Raw genomic sequence first — 22872 nt, forward strand, 5'->3', positions numbered from 1 at the left:
ATGATACCCCTGCTGTGCCTCAACTCTGGAAACGAAAGATTCAGGAGCTCTGTCCCCTCCACTGGGGAAGGGACGTGTTGAGGGGATCCTCCAGTCCCCCAGCCATGAGCCTCATTACATTTTGGTGGGGGACCAGCAGCTGTGTGTGGAGTATTTAAAATTTTCCCTTTGGATGCATTCTTCCATTTCTTAGCCAGGTGACCCGGGCCGGCTACTGAGCCTTGTTTTCCGCTGCTATAACACAAGGGACTGGTACTTTGTCGTGAGGTCTTGAGGTCGTGAGGTTAAAGTGAACCAGTGATGCCAGCAGGCTTAGTGCACTGCCTGGCCCCACAGATGCTCCGTTAAGACCAGAAATAGTGCTGATGCTGAGTGGGTGCTGTGGCACAGAGCTCCTACTTTCTACACCTGAAATAATCTAATAAAACAGCTTCTGCACTTCTTTCTTGGGAGAACTTTTCTTTGAGAGCTGTTGCTTGGTGGCCAGAATTAAAGACATTCCTGGGACACAGGTTCTGAGCACAGAGAGAAGGGCAGTCCTGGGAAAATCTCTGGTCACCATAGCCCTGCTTGCCTCTGCCCCCGTCTCTGCTCAGGAGCTGGGCTTGATCCGCAAACCTGCCTCGTTCATGACCAGCATCTGCGACGAGCGAGGCCAGGAGCTCATCTACGCGGGCATGCCCATCACAGAGGTCTTCAAGGAGGAGATGGGCATCGGCGGTGTCCTCGGCCTCCTCTGGTTCCAGAAAAGGTGAGGCGTGGAGGGCAGAAGGTGGTAGGGCCCTGTGACTCAGTTAATTTTCCTCTGTCAAGGGAGCAGAGGTGGGCAGCCTTGGGGAACATGTCCAGGGCCAGTCTTGATGGCCACAGATCAATTGAAGGGCCAGAGGAAAGAGGTACAGGCTGTTTTTAAGTCTTCCAAGGACAGAAAGGCCAGTCTTAACCAACAGAAGCAGATGACCTCATCGGGGATCTGGGATCAGCCCCTTTCCCTTGGGAACTTTTAAAGAAATGGGCCAGAGTGAATGCAGCCTCCTGAGAGAAAGGTAGAGGTTAGCACGGGAAGTCTGGACATGTCTGGTAGATTACAGAGCACAGGCCTGGTGGAGTTGCTAAACAGGCAGAGTTAAGCAGTCTCGTATCATATCCTCTGCAAATCTGTGTCCCATCAGCCTGCATGTGAAAAAAATTTGGTTTTCTCTGCAATTCCCAAGCTTAGCTCTCCCCTGGGATTGACATCAAGACAAGGAGACCGATGAGTTCACAGTCACAGAGCCCTGGTTTGGAATGGCCCTGGGCAGAAAGCCAGGTCAAAGTCTTGGTTTATGTCATGCCCTAACCAGGAGACAGATGGGTCTTGGTCCTGCTTTGGGCCCTTCCTGGGAGAAGTTCACAGGTTGTAACACCTGAGCAGGTCTCACTCTGTCTGCTCTGGCATCCCCAGCTCCAGACTTTGTGCTTAATCATCCGCTGGGAGGTTAATGGCTGTGCGTGTGAAAGGGACCTCTCTCCATCTGGCACCTGGAGGGTCGTATCCCCAGATAAGGTCACATCCTGTTGCAGCAACTTGCGCTAAAAACTGCCGCCTAAAGAAGCAATTTCAGACCCTGGTTGCTATCTCAACTTTATAAGCAGCATTTGACACCGGCAACACCCAGAGCAGCTCAGGAATCAGAAGGTTCTGCCGTGAAGATGTAAGATAGTATTAGACTTAGATTAGGAGGTTACTCTTCTGGAGTCCGAGTGACTTGTTCAAGGAGACGGGAGACAGATGGACCATGGCCTTGTGGATGTATCTCCTGTTCAGCAGCTCGCCTTTGTTCCAAGTCTCCTGTCCCTGCCCTTTACTCGCCCTCCTCCAGGTTGCCCAAGTACTCCTGCCAGTTCATTGAGATGTGCCTGATGGTGACGGCTGATCATGGGCCAGCCGTCTCTGGGGCTCACAACACCATCATCTGTGCTCGGGCCGGGAAGGACCTGGTTTCCAGCCTCACCTCGGGGCTGCTCACCATTGTGAGTACTGCCTTCCTGGGAGGCGAACAGTAGGGACACTGGGCTTTGGCATCACGCAGCTTGGCTACAGCAGGGTCTTCAGAGGGGCTATCGAATGTGGGACCCATGCTGGGGGCTGTTCGGGGCATGCCAGATTGGTCCGCAAAGCTGAAGGAGACACCTGCAGCTCTGGGTGACATGGGCTTGCTTCTTCTTTAGGGGGACCGGTTTGGGGGCGCCCTGGATGCAGCAGCTAAGATGTTCAGCAAGGCCTTTGACAGCGGCATCATCCCCATGGAGTTTGTGAACAAGATGAAGAAGGAAGGAAAACTGATCATGGGCATCGGCCACCGAGTGAAATCGGTGAGTCGTCGCTCTGCTTCAGGGCACTGGGTCTCCAGGGTGGTTTTTCCCATTATAAGACAGATTGCCCTTAAAAATTTTTTATCATGTTCAGTTGTGGTGTGAAAATATGATGAGCTGGAAACTTGGTCACTTTAGCTTCCCAAGTGAATCTTATAGCTATGAGAAAGGACCAAGGTCAGGGTTAAGGGGATGGATCAGTCACCGTAGCTTAGATAATGCTGCAGGAGGTGGTAACAAAACTCCAAAAATCTCAGTGGGTCAGAGCAGCAGAGGTTTGCTGCTTACTCACCCTCCATCCACTGGGGGCTGGCTGCGGCTGGGAGCAGCCCCTTTTGGGGAGGTGCTGGTCTTGTCAGGAGGAAAACAGCCATCACAGAACCACAAGAAAGCTCTCAAAGCTTCTGCTTGGAAGTTGCCCAGCTCCTGTTCTCACTCCCATTTTATTAGCCAAAGCAAGCCATGTGTTTAAGCCTGACCCCACTGGGGCAGGACGAGTGATAAAGTCAGAGGCCAAGGTAAATATTCTAAGCAGTTAATAGAGTCCCCCACAGGGCAGGTAGTCCTCTGTGTGTCCTGGTAGTGAGTTGTGTTTAGAAATCAAAGGGAACGAGAGAAGAGGTAGTGACAGCTGCTCCGGGACCTTCAGGGACAGCTCAGGCCCTTGGCTCCGCAGCTCCAGAAACCACATTCACTCTACTGGTCTAGGCGGGGTGTATGACTCACATTAAAACAAGAGGGTTATGTGTGTGATCTGGGCATCGCAGTGCTGGGTCAGCTCAGGGTAGATCCAGAGGCGGCTTGATGACAAGGACTGAACCAGGGACAGCTTTCGTTCTTAGGGACATTCCATCTGGGCTTCGCAGAACCTGGCCCAGCCACCCCCAGCTCCCAGGCCGACAGTGCACGTGCAGCACAGGGCGTCTTTCCGAGCTAGGTCAGGGCTGCGCTGCCACACATGGTCTTTGGGTGCCTTCCTTCCTGGAGTTCATACTGACCTCACATGTCTTGGCCAAGGGGTGTTGGGACTTGGTGGGCGCCTAAACCATCTCAGTCCCCTGCTGACAGATGATCACTTAGTGTGGGTCCCTAAACAGAGGGTTCATCTCTACTCATTGCAGGTCCAGAGGTTTACCAGGAATTTCAGGAGTGCTTTGCTGCCCCACTGCCAATATGTGCTTGCTTAGTTAAAAACTAAGAACCTTGTAGAACTTGCTTACAGGTTTACTAGGTCACTGAGCTGGTGGGCAGCAGGGCTAGCGGCCGGAACCTCAGGCTTCCTGTTGGAGAGTGGGGCCCCAGTCCCCTGCTGCTTAGGACTGTAGGACCCTTGGCTAACTGACCTAACATCTTTGTGTCTCGGGTGGTTTTGAGGCTGGAATAAGATATGGGAGGACTTCAGAAACCTTACGCCCTACAGCAGCGTCGTAATCCATGCTACATGGACAGCAGTGTTAGAGTGGGTTCCTCTATAACTTTGCGTCACATCCTAGATAAACAACCCAGACATGCGAGTGCAGATCCTCAAAGATTACGTCAGACAGCACTTCCCTGCTACCCCCCTGCTCGACTACGCGCTGGAGGTAGAGAAGATTACCACCTCAAAGGTAAAAAAGAAAATGTCCCTAATCCCCGTATCAGAGCTTTGGGTGAATTTCTTGGGGGAAGTGAGAGTCAGGTTACATTTTGACCGTGTAGCTAAAATCAAACCTGGTTTTCTGGGAAATGTTGTTTCAGTTGCTTTAAGTTCGACTGACATATACTAAGTGTTAACGTGGGGCTGGGTCCTTTGCTAGACGCTGGGAATTAAGTAAGACATAGGCTCTCCTAATCAGCGGGGATATTTTGGTGGGAGGTTTGTAAATGGTGGTCAGGAGTTCACAGTAATAGTTGTAGTAGTAACAGTGGAAAATTACGAGAGAAAAAAATGAGTAATAATGATAAATGCTTTGAATTTTTTGCCTTCCCAGAAACCGAATCTTATCCTGAATGTAGACGGTTTAATTGGAGTTGCGTTTGTAGACATGCTCAGAAACTGCGGGTCCTTTACTCGGTGAGCTTGCAGTGGTTTTCTTCTTCCTAACATTTGCTGATTCTTCTTTCTGTTTCCTCCCAACTCTAAAAGCAATACATGCTCCTTTTAGAGGATTTAGAAAATGTGGAGAAGTATAGAGAAGAAAACAAGAATGGCCTCTCCTCCTACCAACCAGAACACCTCTCTTTTCTACTTTGAATCCAGAGAGAGCCAGCTCCTCGTTCCTGGGCAGAAAACTGTACTGTCTGTGGGAGGAGGGCAGTCATGTGAGCCATTTAAAAACTACAAGTGAATTGTGTGTTGCAGGGAGGAAGCTGATGAATATATTGACATTGGAGCCCTCAATGGCATCTTTGTGCTGGGAAGGAGTATGGGCTTCATTGGTGAGTTGGTAGTAAGGGGTCTTTGTTTTTTGGGTTTTGGTTTTGTTTTATTTTATCCCACAGTTCAGATATACCAGCTACCTACGTGGCCAGTTTCTATCAAAGAGATGTCACGTTGTCTTAATCATTGTTCCTAATCCTTCCTCTCATACTTCAACTTCCCCTTTATTTTTATCTTTGTTCCTTTGTTCTTGGAAATGAGTTTGATTGCTAGCCTTGGAGAACAGAATGAAGTCAAATAGTTGCTGTTTTACCAAGACTGGCATCTACTTGTGGGCTGGAGCTGGGTGTACTTCCTCCTTTCTTTTTGTATTAGTAGGATTTCCCTTCCTTATCTCCTCCCCTGACCAAAACTTAACAAACTCACCAACTCTTAACAAAAAGCTGCATTTGCTGCATTTTAGGCCACTATCTCGATCAGAAGAGGCTGAAGCAGGGGCTGTATCGTCACCCATGGGATGATATTTCATATGTTCTCCCGGAACACATGAGCATGTAATGGAGCCAGGAACCCTATCACAGTAACGAGAAGATGAGAACTCCTCCCCCGGGGAGACAGCCGCAGACAGCTGGCACTGGAGCTTCCTTAAAGGACAGAATGTAAACAGGCACCGAAAACTAACACCCGCAGGCTAACACCATTCAGTCTACACAAAGAAGCTTAATATTTTTTTTTATAAGCATAGAAATAAGAACCCAGCCAATACTTGTGACGTTTGCTCTGCTACCCACTGTATTTATTATATGGAAGCATCTAAGTGCAGTCCAAAGTGTTTTTCCTCCTTGTAGGGCTTTATGATACTGCTTTCTTTTTTCCATTAGTTAAAAAAAAAAATGTTTTTCCCTGGGAAGAAGGGGATGACACTTTTAAGACTTCAAGATACTCTCCATTTAAAGGACCCTAATATCTTGTTTTTCCATTTCCGTTTTCTTCCTCATATAACCTGAAGAGCATTGTATTAATCTGATTTTTTTTTTTTTAGGATCTTTTTGTATATTGTGCGTTGAGTTTGTTTGGTATCCCCCTGAAATGTTCCATGTTGCAGACCAATGTCTGCTTATGTTAGGGGGATGGGACCATCTGCATCCTTACCAGTGTTACAAAATATGTGGAGCAGTAATTTAACATGTAAAGTTGTAACATACGTATGTTTAAAATGGAAGCGCAAAGTAAAAAGCTGTGAAATGTCTTGTGTGTTACGGTGTCTATTTATGCAGCTGACTTGTCTGTTTATTACTGACTCTTTTCCATCCAGTTTGCATCTGTAATCCAGAAAGGTTCTGGGCAGCTGCCACCTCAGTTGCTCCTCTGTATTATCATAGTTTGGTTTAAATAAACTATATAGTAACAATGAAGACATACTGCTGTCTCATGTCATCCATTTCCTTTTATCTGCATCCCTTTGAACTATATTTTCTAATAGTTTTACTACATGTGGTTTTTTAAATGTTCATCCACCTCTTAAAAAAACACTATCTTCAAAAAATAAAAACAAAACAAAACAAAACCCACTATCTTCTGCCCTAAATCTGCACTTCCCATATCTCAGTGAATGGGAACCAAAGTTTTACCTTGATACTCAAATCAAAAGCCCAGGAGGCATCCTTTTCTTCACTTCTCTATCTGGTTGCAAGTCCTGTGGATTTATCCTCTAATTTTAGCCCTCTGATCTATCCATACCTGGCCTGCCAACTTAGTGCCCCTAGTTCCACTTTTGTCCCCTTAACAGTCCATTCTCCATGTAGCCGCCAGCGGTATTTTAAAACAGGCATCTAATTGAGTCACTCCTTTGCTTAAAACCCCAAACAAGTTTTTATTCATCTTTTTACCAAGTATGTGTGTACAGTAACTATGGACCAAACACAGTAAAACACTTGACAAGCATCTTATTTCTCACAGCGATCTTCCAATGTAGAGAGTATCCCGTTTTTAGGAGATAAATCAGTTCAGAGATAGTAATTTGTTCACCCTCATCCTCTTAGCTGGGGCTCAGTCTCTCTTTTTCAAGTTTTACTCCAAAGCCATTCTAAACATTTAAATAAAAATCCAATGTTGCCACCGAAGACACTAACCATGGGTGATGGTCTAAGGTGGTTTTTATTTTATAAAACGACCAGGAAGAGCATGCTACTCTCTAAGGGGGAGGAAACAGTGAACCTCCCGCAGGCATGCGGATGGCTGGCCTCCGGAGGAGGTGATCGTAACTGGGGAGCGGTAACGTTGAACCTTACCAAAGACCAGCGCATTAGGGCGGGCGCGGGGCAGCGCGTGCGCAGACCCAGCGGCCGGCCGGCCGGCCGGCTCCGCCCGGAGCTCACTATTTATTCCCAGAATCCCACGGTGTCGCACCCGAACCGCCAGACCGTTCCGAGACTGCGGAGTCGAGCGCGGCAGCGTCAAGATGGCGGCGGCGGCAGTGGCGGCGGCGGCGGCGGCGGCTGCTGCTGCGTCTCTTCAGGTGCTGGAGATGGAGAGCATGGAGACGGCCGCCGCCGGCTCAGCTGGGCTGGCCGCCGAAGTCAGAGGCAGTGGCACGGTGGACTTCGGGCATGGGCCGGGCTTGTCTGCAATGGAGGCGAGCGGCGGCGATCCGGGCCCGGAGGCCGAGGATTTCGAATGTAGTTCTCACTGCTCGGAGCTGTCGTGGCGGCAGAACGAGCAACGGCGCCAGGGCCTCTTCTGCGACATTACCTTGTGCTTCGGCGGTGCGGGAGGCCGCGAGTTCCGGGCCCACCGCTCGGTGCTGGCGGCCGCCACCGAGTACTTTACGCCCCTGCTCTCGGGCCAGTTCTCCGAGTCCCGCTCGGGCCGGGTGGAGATGCGCAAGTGGAGCTCCGAGCCCGGGCCCGAACCCGACACGGTGGAAGCCGTTATCGAATACATGTACACCGGGCGCATCCGCGTCAGCACGGGCAGTGTGCACGAAGTGCTGGAGTTGGCCGACAGGTAGGCGGCGGAGGGCGGGGAGGTTAAGATGCTCGCCGAACGCCGGCCGCGTACAGGGAGGCCGCGGAAGGCGGAGAGGGCAGTGCCCGGGGGGGGGGGGGGCTCGAGTAGCCCTGACGAAGTGCATTCGTTTGATATTTACTGAGAGCCTGCTGTGTGCTGTGGGGAGACCACTGCTCTGGGCACTGAGGAGGCAGCCAGCCAGTCCGTCTAGGTCACCCCGCTCTTAAGAAGGGAGCTCAGATTCCAGGTGGAGGGACAAAGGCAATGAAAAAGTCTGCATGTAATAAATGCTGTGTTGACATTAAAAAGATGAAAGGATAGTGATTGCTTAGAGGAAAGACCTTTATGAGGAGGTGACATTTAAACCGATCTCCAAACAGCCAAGGAGAACTGGCCATGCAAAGATGGGGAATGACCATTCCTGGCAACTAGCGCAGAGGCCCTCAGGCAGGATGCTGTTTGGCTTAGACAAGAACTGAAAAAGGAAAATATAGTGAACCTGTATCTAGTAGGTGAAGGGCAGAAGAGTGTGTGAAATGCGTTGGAAAAAGGAGTTTGGATTTTAGTGGATGATGGGAAGCCGGGTAATGAAATGATCTGATTTAAATATTTTAAAAGATGATTCTGCTACTGTGGAAGATGGATTGTAGAGAGCAGGGGTGGATGCTCCCGGGACTGGTTAGGAGGCAGGTGAATGCACTTTGGAAATGGGGAGGAGTCTGTTTAGGCAGTATTAAGTTACAGATTCGTTTTTTGAACAAATACTTATTAAGTGCCTGTTACACATCAGATCAGACACTGGGTTCTAAGCTGCGGGGGATTCAGCAGTGGACAAAATAGATAAAAGTCCCTTTCCTCGTGTGCTTGCATTGGTGGATGGACAATAAATAAGTAAGATAGTGTGTTGGATATGATGGCATTAGCTGAAAAATAAAGCATGGTAGGATATACAGAAAATGGGTGTAGAGGAGCTGTTCTTTTTTTAATTGGATGGATAGAGAAAACCTCGTGAGGAAGAAGATATTTTGCAAAGAACCGAAGGAGGTGAGGTAAAGGGTGTTTCCTTTAGGGTACACAGGTGCAAAGACTGTGAGGTGGAGCTGGTCTGGATATTAGAGGATAGCAGGAGGCCAGTGTGGTTGGATCAAAGGATGCAGGGTAAGAGGAGTCGGAGAGACCTGGGGATGGATCCAGATCCCCCAGGGCCTTGTCGGCCTGTGGAAGGACTTGAGCTCTAACTCTGAATGAGATGGGAAAGTTTGGGGTAGAGGAATGATGCAGTCTAATTTGGAGAATTCTGTGTTGAGAAAAAGGATGGGCTGGTGAGGAAGGGGCTGCAAGGGCAGAAGCAGAGACTAGTTCAGGACATTGCTGCAGTGGTGGTGGAGGCTTGGATTGAGGAGAGAGACGTAAAGGTGATGGCAAAGTGCATCAATTTTAGATCTGTTTTGAAGGTAGAGGAGATGGATTTGCTGATGGATTTGATGTGAGGTGTGAGAGAAAAGACTGCCAGTTTTTTGACCCAAGCAGTTGGAAAGATGGAGTTGTTCATTGTTCATTAAGATATAGAAGACTGCAGGAAAGCATTTGAGAGGAGGATCAGGAGTTTGGTTTTTTGGTCCAGGAGATATCTTAGTAGGCAGTTGGACAGAACAGCATGGGGAGCTAGAGACTGGAAGGAAATTAGCAGGTTAGGTGGTAATTAAAGCCATGGGACTGGATGAAATTATTTAGGAAAAGAGTGTAGATAGAAAAGAGAAGGAGCAGGACTGAGCCCTAGGGTTCTCCAGAATGTTACAGAGGAACCAGCAGAGGAGACTGATCCCATGGAAGCCTAGAAAAAGCTTCAAGGAGAGAGGAGCCAGTCGTGTCAACTCTGTCATCCATAAGTGGTCAATGGATTCAGTGATAATAGAGGTTCTTGATGACATTGACAAGAGCCATTTAGGTCTGGCTGTAAAGAGCATCAGAAAAATGATGCACATAGACATGTTTGGGGAGGAGTCCAAGGAGGTCTCTTCCCCACCCCATCCTCCAGATAGGAGAAACTGGAGCATGTTTACGTGTTGATGAAAAATGCATCAGTGAATGAGAAAAAATTGATGTTACAGGACCAAAGCCCTTGAAACCAAGAAAGGGATAGAATCTATATTAAAAAGAGAGAGGTTAGACTGGGAAGGCAGAGTATAGGGTACAGCTGCAGGCAGATTGGATGGCAGGAAAATGAAGTTTCTGCCTGATTGCTTCTGTTTTCTCAAAGCATGAGGCTGGGTCATCTATTAGAAGGTGGGGTGTGGCAGGTAGATACAGGTCTGAGAGAGGGAAATTTGTTGAATGAAAATGGATAGAGAAGGGTCATTGCACTCACTCAAGCTGCATCTGCTCTGTCATGTGAGCTTGTGTTCTTCCAGACTTGCCCCTGCTTTATTGGGGAGTTGGGGTGAAGGAGAGGAGAGAACACCCCATTTTACTTAAAACTAACTTCTCTCCGTATGTCAGTTGCTGAGCAGCTGCCTCATGTTAGGCACTGCACCCATCACGTCCAGTCTCACCCATCAGCTCCAAGGCAGGATTCCTCTCCCTACCTACTGCCCCACCTCCCGCCATATCCTCTGTCTGTTGATCATGCCCACCTAGCAGGGCACTAAAGAAATAATAGAAAGTGCCCAGCAATGATGCCTGTCACATGGCACATGCCTAGTATACGATAGCTATTATTTTCAGAGAAATGTTTCCAAACACCTGTTCAAGAGAATATGTGTTGGGTTACCTGTAGTTCCTGCCTAAAATAGGAGCTCCGAGGAGGGGGTGGGGCAGCCCAAGAATGAGTGACCCAGCACCCAGACGTGTTCAAGAGCTGCCAGAGCTTTCACTCTATCTTGTCTTTGTCTGAGATGGTATGTTCCCTGAAGAGAGTGAAGGGAGCCAGCCTTGAAATTCACCCTTTTGTCATAGTAAGCACAGTAATCATAATAGCAAATGTTTACTGTAGTGAGAGGAGCCTGGACTGATGAAATCATTCTTACATTGTTTAATGTTCTCAGTTCTGGGGACTTAAACTCTCTTTAAAGCAATGGTCTCAAATTGGTCACCCTCAAGGGCTGAATTCTGCCAGATTAACTATATGTGGGCAGGCAATTTCTAGTCAGCTACATGGCAAACCACTTTCTTTTTTAACATGGACCATCCTACACATGTTTTCTGTTGTTATTTTATTTCCTGGCTTCTTCAGATGTTTGACTTAGCCTTGCCACCCTGCTTCAATGAGAAGAACCCAGTTTAGGTCAAAGCCCCTGAGCACTACGCCTGCCCCCAGCTCTGGGCTACTCTGGGAGAAAGTTTTCGGGAAGAGAAGATTAAAACCTCTGACACAAAGCCTGCACTGCCATTCCCTTTGAGATCTGATCAAACAGCCTCCCAGGAGTCATAGTTCCTATACCATGTATTGATGCTTTAAAAAGTCTTTTCACTGAGACCAGCCTGATTGAAGAAGAGGCTGGTTGCTGGCAAGGGATTAGGGCAGGATGGCAGAGAGAAGTTTGGATTGAGATTTGCCTTTGCCAAGGGTAAATTAAAGTGGAAATAAAATATGGGACTACTGTACTTTGTTAAAGGATATATTCTGAAAAGCCTTATGTAACTAAAAACTCCATTTTGTATGTATTGTATGTATTTAGTTTAACATATAATTACATACAGACTGTATAATGGAAATAATTAAAATATATAAAATGTATAATTAAAATATATAAAGATGATTTTATATATGCTTTTAAACATACTTTTCAGCACAATCCTTTTTAACTTGGATTCACACTTTTTTTTCAGGTGGTGTACATGACGTGAGATGAAGCTTATTACCATTTCCATCTGTATAATTCAGATACTCTCAGCATGTAACCACATAAAATATGCACATCTGAAAATTAATCCCTTTTCTTTTTCTTGATTTTAGGTTCCTATTAATTCGTTTAAAAGAATTTTGTGGAGAATTTCTCAAGAAAAAACTTCATCTCTCTAATTGTGTGGCCATCCATAGCTTAGCTCACATGTATACCCTGAGCCAACTTGCTCTGAAAGCTGCAGATATGATACGGAGAAATTTCCACAAAGTAATTCAGGATGAGGAATTTTATACTTTACCTTTCCACCTCATTCGAGACTGGCTGTCAGACTTGGAGATTACGGTTGACTCTGAAGAGGTTCTGTTTGAAACAGTTTTAAAGTGGGTTCAGAGAAATGCTGAAGAGAGAGAGAGATACTTTGAAGAACTTTTTAAATTGCTCCGATTGTCCCAGATGAAACCTACTTACCTTACTCGTCATGTCAAACCAGAGAGGCTGGTGGCCAATAATGAAGTTTGTGTCAAGTTAGTGGCCGATGCAGTGGAGAGGCATGCTCTGAGAGCTGAGAATATACAGTCTGGCACGTTCCAGCATCCTGCTTCTCATGTTTCTTTGTTACCTCGCTATGGGCAGAACATGGATGTGATCATGGTTATAGGAGGCGTGTCAGAAGGAGGAGACTATTTAAGTGAATGTGTGGGATATTTTGTCGATGAGGACAGATGGGTAAACCTACCCCATATTCATAATCACCTTGATGGACATGCTGTTGCAGTAACAGAATCCTATGTGTATGTTGCTGGGTCAATGGAACCAGGATTTGCTAAAACTGTGGAAAGATATAACCCAAATTTGAATACGTGGGAACATGTTTGTAGTCTGATGACAAGGAAGCATTCTTTTGGGCTGACAGAAGTCAAAGGGAAGCTCTACAGCATTGGAGGACATGGCAACTTTAGTCCTGGTTTTAAAGATGTGACTGTTTATAATCCCGAGCTTGATAAATGGCACAACTTGGAATCGGCACCAAAGATTCTTCGAGATGTTAAAGCACTAGCTATTGAAGACCGGTTTGTGTACATTGCTGCCCGCACTCCTGTGGACCGGGACACTGAAGATGGATTAAAGGCTGTCATTACTTGCTATGATACAGAGACTCGACAGTGGCAAGATGTGGAATCTTTGCCACTTATTGACAATTACTGCTTTTTCCAAATGTCCGTGGTCAATTCAAACTTTTACCAGACAGCCTCATGCTGTCCCAAGAGTTATTCGATAGAAAATGAAGAGGCAGTAAGAAAAATTGCCAGCCAAGTTTCCGATGAGATCCTTGAAAGCTTACCTCCAGAAGTCCTAAGCATCGAAGGAGCAGCCATTTGCTATTACAAAGATGATGTTTTCATTATTGGGGGCTGGAAAAACAGTGATGATATTGACAAACAGTATCGGAAAGAAGCCTACCGATACTGTGCTGAGAGAAAGAGGTGGATGCTTCTTCCTCCCATGCCACAGCCTCGTTGTAGAGCCACTGCCTGCCACGTGAGAATCCCATACCGGTACTTGCATGGCACTCAGAGATACCCTATGCCTCAAAACTTAATGTGGCAGAAGGACCGGATCAGACAGATGCAGGAAATACATCGGCATGCCCTAAACATGCGGCGAGTGCCAAGCTCTCAGATAGAATGCTAGGTTCTCTAATACATGCAGCTTAAAACAGTTATACCTGTTTCATGAGGCTGAAGATGTTACATGACTGTTACATGAAAAATTACGTCGATAACTTATTTTCTACATGAACCGATTATCACCCCGTATAAAGGAAGTCTCTTTAAAAACTGAAGAATGGGAAAATCAATTCAATATGTGGTAATTGTTGTTGGTTTGCAGTCTTGATCCGTCTTTGGTTTGTGTGTATGTGCTAGCTAAATAAGATCTTATTAAAGAGAAGTTGAAAAACCAGGTGTAGTTACTTGGCTGTTTTTCTGCCAACAGTTTATAACTCCTTTGTCTTAGGGATTTATGTTTTGAACATGCTTTAAGCACCAGTTTTATTTGCACATTTTATTTTGATAATCTTCATTTTTTCCTGAATGGTTAGTTTTGACAAGATCAGAATTTATGCATTAAGCCCTCATCTGCAGGAGGTGTGTGCAATAGTGAGATTGAAATTTGAAGGGAAAAAAGCACAATATTTCAGCAAGATGGTTTCAGAATGTTTGCATTGATAGTTTGTTTTATTTATCTAGAGATGCTATTTTGTTATTTCTTGAAGAGATGATTGATGAGAAATTTGTGATTGGGTCATGCATTTTTTGAGTGTTTTTAATTTCTTTAGCAACTGTGTTATAAAATACTTCAAGCCATCACTCTGAGATAATGGTGGTTGGCAAAAGTATTGATCTTTAGTTGATGGATTGAATACAGAGGAAGTTATACCTGTGGAATTTGTTTTTCTAGGAAGAAAAGTATTATTAGTCGAGAATAAGAAATCAAAGGCATTGAACAATTTAAAGACACTTTTTCAGGAGTTGCGAGCTTATTTGAGGATAAGTTAGTGTAAATAATGCCTGTGACAATCGACACTCAATGCCTTCAGTTTTAAATTTTGCTCTAATGCATATTGTATAGAATCCTCATCATTCCTTTCTAAAACTTTTTTCAAAATGGGAAGAAAGTAACAATTTAGAGAAATGTTGCTAAAGAGAAGCCTTATTATTTCTCAGCCCAGATTATTATGTTTTATCCAGTTGCCCTAGACTTTCATTGGAACTTTGCGTGAGCCTAGAATACCACATTTGGGTGCATAATTATGGCTCTTAAAAATTTATCACTATGGTTATCTTTTATTTATTTTTATGCATTCTTCTGCTCCCCTTACCTGCTCCCAAGCTTTGTGCAAATTAGCACTTGGGTTGACTTTTAGCACTCACTTAACATAACAGACTCCTGCTCTGACGGTTTGGGTCCAGTATACTTCTCTTGTTTCTTTCAGAATGTCTACCTTCTTAGGCACTCTGGAATACAATTCTAGAAGTTGAATTCCAAGTGCAATGGTTTTGTTTTGTTTTTTCCCTAGTCCATTGTAGTTAATCTTATAAGATGGATCAAACATCAAAAGGAAAAGGCACAACCAGGAGTTCTGGTGCTCAGTATGCTATTAGGCTATTAATGTTTAGCCCTTGGAATCTATACTAAGAACTTATCTGAAATTGCTAAATTGGTGTCCCTGCCTAGGACAAAGTTTTTCAATAAATGTGTTGGAAATCTGCTTTCAAACCATTTTAATTTAGGCCAGGATAGGGGTGGGCAAGTCTACTTCTGTATGAGGATATATTGTCCTATGTTACATCTACCGTTTTCTTAATTTCCATGTATTTGTAGTTATTTTAATAAAAGCCATTAGCTTTTGAGAAGTGCTAATTCTTAGTTGTGAGAGGTCTATGCAAGTAAGACAGAAAAGTTCATTGAATGAAGTTCTCAGTTCTCTCTGAAAGACTACACTAGCAAACTTCCTTTCTTGGTGGTGCTGAAATAATTTAGTCGCTCATTGTGGTGCCAGTTTCTCTCCAGAAGGGTGTGTTGTAAGGTTTTCGATTGACTTTTTTTTTTTTGTCTCAGAGTTGTCTTCTGAGATAGTCATTACTAAGTTATTTGTAGGGTTGTCTTTTTTTCACATGATGTGGCAGAAGTCATAACTCGTAAGATTTAGGTATAATCTGGTTTTGAAAACATGATTGAAACTGTTGTTTTTTAACTCAGCAGGCAGCCTAGGCCATGGCTGAAAAGAAAGGGTAAGTCCTTCCTTGCATGATGATGTGTGCAGGGTTCCTGACTACTGAATTCCTAATTTCAATATTTGAATTTACATGTGTGATTTCACATCAATAACTTGTGTTTCTGGAGTATCCTAACTAACTTGTTAATAAGGAAAGAAACCAGATTTGCTTAAATCTGTTCAAGGCTGACATTCTGAAATTCTCAACTGGAAATAACTTCCCAGAGCATTTGGAAAGGTTCTGATTATGATGACCAGCCTAAAACGGCTCTCTGGGAAATAAATTTCCTTTCTGATGGAAACTTAAAGATTGTGTTTGGTAATTGGAACAGTTAAAAATATAGCTTTAAAAAGACAGCTTAATGTGTATTCAAGGAAACCTATTTTTTTTGCTTTTGTTTTTGTTTTGTAGAAGGAAAAGAGGAATTGATTATACCAAAAAGTAATAACTATACATAACTTTGAGTGAGGCTGCTTATATCTTAGAATGGATATCCTTTAACTATACCTACCCCACGACAGTTTAAAAAAAAAATCAGTGTATATATTGAGAATGTCAGTCATGAGCTTAGTGTTTAAGTGATACATCTCACTTGCAGTTGTTTGCATGATTGGTCTTGTGTATCTTGATACCCAACTTTGCTTTTGCTGTGCCAATTCTAAACTGTACTGCTAAAAAAAAAATCTCAAAATTCACTGATACTGGTTTCGTCTTGATCGCTTGGATCTGTATAGTATTTCTGGGACCAAAAATATTTTGAAATCTTTTTTTATGTTTGAAGCTGGAAAGATAGTGTTTATGGAAGATTGGTGTGCTTTTGTATGTTAAACTCTTCAGGCTGTTGGTAAGGCAGTCTCTAGGGCACACTTTTTTCCTCTATATTTCTTGACTAGCATAGCATGTGGTATGTTTAAGTACTTCATTCTCTGCTTCATAATTCTACACTACACTATACTCCAGGTAGACAGGTAGGATAAATTATACATTTTAGTTACTTGGCCCAATCAAGCATAACCAAAAGGATGTTTTTTGTACTTGTCTCAAATTAAGCTTAAATAAAAAGGGTATATCAGCCACATTTCATGTCTTTTCCAAATATGTAGAATTGTGAAGCAAGTTCTCTGCCTACACTAGAAAAATGGGGTGTTTTATAGGTTGCCATTTAACTGTAGAATATTTGAGAAACAATTCAGACTCTCCTTTCTTAGCTGTTAAACATTTTGGCACAGTTCATCACTCCAGTTTGTTACTTTCTTGAGAATAGTCCATTTTTATTTTTGTTTTAATGCTTACATTATAATATGTTTTGGTCATTGGAAATAAAACAGCTCATAGTCGAGTGATGTACTACAATAACAGTAACGTAATATAGTAGTCATTCTGCTTCAAGGAATTTAATCAGATAGCCAAATAACTGCTCTTTGTTGATTACCTTTGTAGGACTTTTGTCTTACTCTCTATGACCATTACTGCAAATATCTGACAGTGAAGCACATATGATAGAGCACTTGTTAGCTCGATCCTCCTGCATAATGCACTCGTGAAAAGTAGTGCTCACTACATGGTTGAAGATCTGATGATCCACGTACTATGGCTCATTGAGTTACTTGTAAAATAAATATTTAGTTCAAGTTCATACAGTCAGTTTTCTGGACTAGCAGTATTGAGCCCCTACTCTACTACAAGTGTAACTTGATGCTCTCCCTTTAAGTCAGAGGAGATGTAGAATTTAGGACACTTTGAGACATTACGTTGTAAAATAGCTTGCTTTATGTTCCTAAAGCTGTCTTGTTCTGTGTTAAAGCTACTAATCGTCTCAATGTAAGTTTTAAATAAATGTATTTCTTTAGAACTGATTTGCACTGTGATTTTTCCTTTTTAAACTATGCATCATTGAATATAATTGCTTTCTTCCTCCCATCTCACTCCCTTCAGTCATCCAACCCTTGGCTCCCTTAAGTTGAACATTTTCCAGTACTCTTACAAGTTTAAACACTGCATTTATTTAAAAAAAGAATTAATTCTTATTGCTTAGACTTTTTATTAGCTAAATGAAGAGGCTCATACAGGTAGGGTACTTGTCGAAGCGGAGTACTTTACTTCATCTCGCAGTGCTAATCCTGTGAAGTTGTCCCGTCTAGCTGCGTATTCCCCAACGTTGGCCAGCCCTGGTACCACACAGCAGCTTAGAGCACTTCGGTATATGCTCATGTCATGAGCATCATACCACTCGTCGGTCTTTTCATCATAGCACTCAACGTTAAAGGTGGTGGTAAAGCCATTAAAGCCACCCACCACAAACAAGAGGTCGTCTACCACCTCGATGCCAAAATTGCTACGAGGATTAAACATAGTGGGGATCGTGCGCCAAGTGTTAGCCACTGGGCTATAGGCTTCTGCACTCCTAAGTCGGTTAGCTCCGTCAAAGCCGCCTACCTGTGGACAGCAGAGGAAACGGCTGGCTGTTAACCATCACTTCTGTTCACTGAGGATGCCCTCTTTGGGGGGCAGGGAAACTAGTGATTTCATACCTCCCTTTTCCACTATCTTCCATGGGAGAAAAGCTTTCAAATTATTACCAATGGTAATTGTAAACTTCTTTGCTAATAGAAAATCTAGGGCTATTATTTTTGTTGTACAAAGACTCACTGCATATACGTGTTCTCCATAAGCAATTACGCCTATTCCACTCCTCCTGCTTCTCATGGGTGCTATGACTGTCCACTGATTACTCTCAGTGTTGTACACTTCTGCTGTAAACAGGCATTCATTTCCATTAAACCCACCACATATGTAGACCTGTGTGAAGAGAGTTCCAAGATTATTAAAACTGTTACTCCTGGGGAGTAGAAAGGGTATGAATGCGGTAGTAAGGTGAGGGACGTTTCTGTTGCGTCTGCAATCTGAGTTTCTTTTTTCCTCATGTACAAGCATTGCTTTTTAGTAAGTAAAATCACAGAAAGCGGGGAGGGTGTAGCTCATTGGTAGGGTGTGTGCTCAGCATGCACGAGGTCCTGGGTTCAATCCCCAGTACCTTTGTTATAAATAAATAAGTAAACCTAATTACCTCCCCCCACCAAAAAATAAGTAAGAATCACAAAAGATAGTTACAAAGGGCCACTTAGTCATTCGATGGAGGAGTTAGTATTACAGAGTAGATACTGCCATTTCTGTTTTCCATCCACCCCTAAAAACCATTATTTCTGGGCCTGTTTGCTTTCACATTCCCTAAAGCTGCTTCCCTTGCCATCCGGCATCTTACCTTTCCATAGAGTGTTGTGGCACTTGCATCACTCCTCTGTTCGTGCATGGGAGCAATGAGTGTCCATTGATTGGTCTCTGGCTCATAACGTTCAGCAGTGTTGAGACGCACGTAGCCATCAAATCCTCCCATGGCGTAAATAAAATTGCTGAGGACTGTCACGCTGACATAGCAACGTCTGGAGTGCATCGGGGCCACCTGGTGCCAAGTTTTCTTGACTGGGTCAAAACGCTTAACACTATTGAAATAGTCTACGCTATCGAACCCCCCAATGATATAAACATAGCCTTTCAGATAGGCTGCCCCATGGTAGGCACGGGGACTCTCTTCCTCACAAGTGACATTCACCCATCTGTCTGCCCGAGCATCATATGCCTCAATGGCATTGGTGGGGCTCCCACCACTCCAGCCACCAATTGCAAATAGGATGGCGTAGGGCAGGCGGGGCCTGGTGAGTGGGTTGGTGAAGTCAGAATTTGAAGGTCCGTTCATGTTTAGGTCATACATGGCCTTCAGGGCATTAATGATGACTGGTTTGCATTCCTCACTGTCTTTGACATAGTCATTCATCTTAACATTGTTCATGAAGTATTCAGCATGCATTAGGGCCAGGCGAACCTAAGAAGGAAATAGAGAAAGTCATTCAGATGAGGTGAGGGTTCTGGAAAATCCATGTCCTTAAGACCACAGTTTTACTGTCTGCCTCTGAATTGCAGTAGGGTCATGTTTTGTTTTGTTTTTGTAAATTTACAACTCACAGTTGAAATATTTATTTTTTGGAGGTGGTATACATTTGGATGCTGAGAATGAGCTAATAGAAGCTACCTCAAATGGTCACAGAGCACGGCCATTCCTTGGCCACTGGACAGGATTATTAGACCAGAAAAAGCTGTGGTCATCATTCAGAGGTTGGATACCTATGTCTCTGTATGCGAAATAACATGAATTGGCACCAAATGGCTACAATTGAGTGCAAAACTCATAGTCTGGTTTCTAGTCCAACCCCTGTCTCAGTTAGGGAAACCCACAGAAGGGGAAGGGTAAAAGGAAGACTAAAATTCCTTTGAAGGCCTGCCCTCTCCTTCCCCCACTACCAGGAAGAATTTTAGTCAAAGAGAATACAACTAGGGTAGAAGGAACTAGTTATGCAGGGGCAAAGAAAATTGCAAAATTCCAGAGAATAGCAGGAGACGCCTTCTCTATGTGTACATATCTAAGTGTATGGACGTGTAACTACAGCCCTGGAATCTGTCAGAATATCTGAGTCTGGCTCTTGGGACAATCCCTCTGGGATAAATGAATCAAAAGTGAACAATTAAGCGTCCCACAAAAAAATGACTAAATGACCTTGGGAAGCAAAACTGAAATATGCTGCTTCCTATTTTGGGGGTCATGAGAAATCCATTTTAAAATGGCCTCAAATACAGCATCTTCTTGTTTGACGTTGAGCTCATCTTTCTCAATGATATCCTTAAGTTCAGTGACTGAGAGCTCTAAAAACTCTGCTGAGACCTTCACCATCTCCTCAAAGTTGTGCAGTATGAACATGTAGGCCTTCTGCCTCAGCTCAGGGCAGTAGTAGTAGTCTGTGAACTTGCAGATGCCGATACAATTATCCAAACACAGCTCCGACTTGAGGAACTCACAGCAACCCCTGACAATACCCATGATGTTAAATTGGTCTGCAGCAGCCAGCAGCTTCTCCACGTTGTCAGGTGTGATGGGGACGGTCCGGGTGTACGCATATTCAATAATTAACTTCATCATGTCGGGGGAAATGCCAGGGATGTTGTATACCTTCTTTTCAGTGTTGTTCCAGCCACTTGTAAACAAAGCTCTGGAAAAAAGAAAAAAGTGAGCAGTCACTGAAACATTTCTCTCCAGTTTGCCACGCTGTCCCCCACATTTTCTTGTTGCAGACAGTTTGGCCATTTTCCAAATAGCACACAGTGAATACACTGGAAATAAACTGGTGTGAGGAAGGGGAGGGGGAGGGCTGGCTTTATACAGTGGGCAAGAGAACCTTTCCAAGAACTTTGACTTTTGTCCTTTTTATTCCTATCTTCATGATAAGTAGGCCTTTTCCCCATTTTCTGGATGGAGAAATTGGAACCCACAGCTGGAGAAAGACCCAGGTCTCATCTGTCTCAGCCCATTGCCCACCAAATGCTACTTTGCTTAAGGAAATTAAACTTGAGCAAATACACTTTTTAAACAAGTATATTCAGTCAGCACACATCCAGAGCCTGATCACTTCTCACCTCATATTGCTACCTTCTTGGTGCAGGCCACCACCATCTCTTGCCTAGATTATTGGGTGTCACCTCCTAACTGATCTCCCTGCTTCTGCCTTTGACACCTCCAGAGTTTATAGTCTTCTCCCAGCCACCAGAGTGAGCCTTATGAGTTTATGCTCCTCGGCTACTCAGAACCTTCCACTGACTTCCCTCGTTCCTCAGAGTAAAATACAAAGTCCTTACCAGGGACTACAAAAGTCCTCTGAGATCTGGACCAGGAATACCTCTCTGACCATATTCCTTCTGGCTTTCTCGCTTTGTTCCAATCCTGCTGGCTTTGCCCCACAGCTACCTATTGGGCTCTGCTATGGAGCTAGGTACTTTTCTAGGTGTCATACGAGACAGTCCCTGGCCTAATATATTTTTTGCTTCATTGTTTCTAGGAGGTTTAAGGGATTATGGGCTCTGAGACCAAATTCTCTAGAGAAGAGGTCTGCAAACCTACAGCCCCTGGGCCAAATTCAGCCTACCTCGTTTTTATACTGCCCATGAGCTAAGAAAGGTTTTTACATTTTTTAAAGGGAGGGAAAAATCAAAAGATTTTGTGACACCTGGAAATTACAATAAATTCAAATGTCAGAGTCCATAAGTAATTTTATTGGCACACAGCCATGCCCTTTCATTTAGCATTGTCCATGGCTGCCTTCCCACTACGAAGGCAGAGTGAAGTTGTCGCAACAGAGACTATATGGCCTGCAAAGCTTAAAGTAGTCATTTTTTCTTTTTGTATACCGTGCTCTAGGGATAGTTGAAAGAGAATTTTTAGCAACAGGTGGGATGCATTTATCATATCTTCATTGGAACTGAGTACTCAAACATTTTCAGCTCATGAACAAAATAGCTCTTAACTTCCTAGGTTCCAATGATTTGGGCTCAAACTCCCTTTTTCTTCTAATAAATACTTCCTTTGTTCTTTCCTCTCATCCCCCTTCCCATCCTCTCAATCCTTGTTAATTTATCACTCTGTTTAAGATAGTCTCAGACAGGGACTTAAGGAGTGGCTGAAGTGGCACTGTCATCTAGGTTTAAGTAGGAAATCCAGTACAGGTGTCCACCCTTCCCAAAGTTTGGTTTATATGAAAGTCAAAGAGAAAAAGCACCCGGCCCACCAATAGTTGATTGAAATCCAGTTGAAAACCAGAGAGAGAGAAGCTTTGGCACAGGCTGTACCTCTACAGAAGACAAAAGAGCCAGCCTACAGGATCCCAGGGCTTTGACATTGTCCCTAAGCTTAAGATAACAGTGTAGGAAACATAAAATGAATCAAAAGGGCTCAGAATGAGCCCAGTTCCCCCATTGGCTTAGTTCAGCAACCCTGTTATACCTAAAGTAGGAACTGCAGCTACAGAGGATGTTCTTGTGGGCATTGAACTCAAAGCCATTGACCTTGATGACCACGTCACAGAGCTTGCCCTCCAGCCTAAGCTCGTTGAATATCTCACAAGTCATCGCACTCATCTTCCTTTCCATGTGAGGCTGGTGGAAACGTGTGGAGGCCGCGGCGCTCTCCATCTCCATGGCACCCTGGGACCAGTGGGGAGAGGCTACTCTCCTAGGGTGTCGGGGAGTGTTGTGGGGGGCCCCTTTAGCCAGCTGTCACTCCTTTTCCCTACTACATCTTTCATATAGGGCCTGTCAGGCAGCCAAAGTTCCAGAATCCTGGGCCTGCAGTGAGATCACTCTCAGGATTGTGCTCTCAGGCTCTGGAACTCTCTCCTGTCCCTGTCCTCCTTCTTTCTCCCCTCCCCCAACACACCACCTCAGGCTGAAGACCACCCCACACCTTCTGCAACCAGTAGCAGGACTGTGACCACCAACACCACATACTACAATACAGGGAAATAAATCTGACTCTATATTGGATCTGTTCCTTTAGCTCTAACCACTGTGCCATTTTCTAGGCTTATTCTTGCCAGCTGTGCAACCTTTTGTAAATGAATATTGCCTTTAGCCTGTCTGGTAAACA

General features: G+C 44.3%; 3 protein-coding genes across 9 annotated transcripts in view; 2 read left to right on the top strand and 1 right to left on the bottom strand.

Moving 5' to 3' along the window:
• Positions 1–6135, top strand: part of ACLY (ATP citrate lyase) — a 39788-nt gene extending 33653 nt beyond the window's left edge. For all 5 annotated transcript variants that reach the window (XM_010969009.3, XM_010969011.3, XM_074343403.1 and 2 more), the window contains 7 exons: positions 597–751; positions 1863–2013; positions 2212–2355; positions 3849–3962; positions 4326–4408; positions 4697–4773; positions 5178–6135. In XM_010969009.3, coding sequence (XP_010967311.1) covers positions 597–751; positions 1863–2013; positions 2212–2355; positions 3849–3962; positions 4326–4408; positions 4697–4773; positions 5178–5272 — 819 coding nt within the window. In that variant the 3' untranslated portion in view covers positions 5273–6135. The remainder of the gene's footprint in view (positions 1–596; positions 752–1862; positions 2014–2211; positions 2356–3848; positions 3963–4325; positions 4409–4696; positions 4774–5177) is intronic.
• Positions 6136–6878: 743 nt separating this feature from the next.
• Positions 6879–17203, top strand: KLHL11 (kelch like family member 11). Of its 3 annotated transcripts, none has more exons than XR_006719796.2 (3): positions 6879–7720; positions 11679–13437; positions 15331–17203. XR_006719796.2 is itself a non-coding variant. In XM_010969013.3 (2 exons), the coding sequence occupies exons 1-2, from the start codon at positions 7176–7178 to the stop codon at positions 13258–13260; spliced, it is 2127 nt and encodes a 708-aa protein (XP_010967315.2). In that variant the 5' UTR covers positions 6879–7175; the 3' UTR covers positions 13261–17203. The 3 variants fall into 3 exon arrangements, 1 of the variants encoding a protein (XP_010967315.2); XR_012499605.1 differs by having other exon boundaries at positions 15334–17203; XM_010969013.3 differs by having other exon boundaries at positions 11679–17203.
• Positions 17204–17295: 92 nt separating this feature from the next.
• On the bottom strand, positions 17296–22506 carry KLHL10 (kelch like family member 10). The gene is made up of 5 exons (XM_010969014.2): positions 22231–22506; positions 19957–20446; positions 18610–19227; positions 17997–18146; positions 17296–17783 (listed from the first exon to the last, which is right to left on the bottom strand). The coding sequence occupies exons 1-5, from the start codon at positions 22422–22424 to the stop codon at positions 17409–17411; spliced, it is 1827 nt and encodes a 608-aa protein (XP_010967316.1). The 5' UTR covers positions 22425–22506; the 3' UTR covers positions 17296–17408.
• Positions 22507–22872: the final 366 nt, after the last annotated feature.

Source organism: Camelus bactrianus, chromosome 16, assembly GCF_048773025.1.
Source record: "Camelus bactrianus isolate YW-2024 breed Bactrian camel chromosome 16, ASM4877302v1, whole genome shotgun sequence".
Taxonomy (NCBI): Eukaryota; Metazoa; Chordata; class Mammalia; order Artiodactyla; family Camelidae; genus Camelus; species Camelus bactrianus.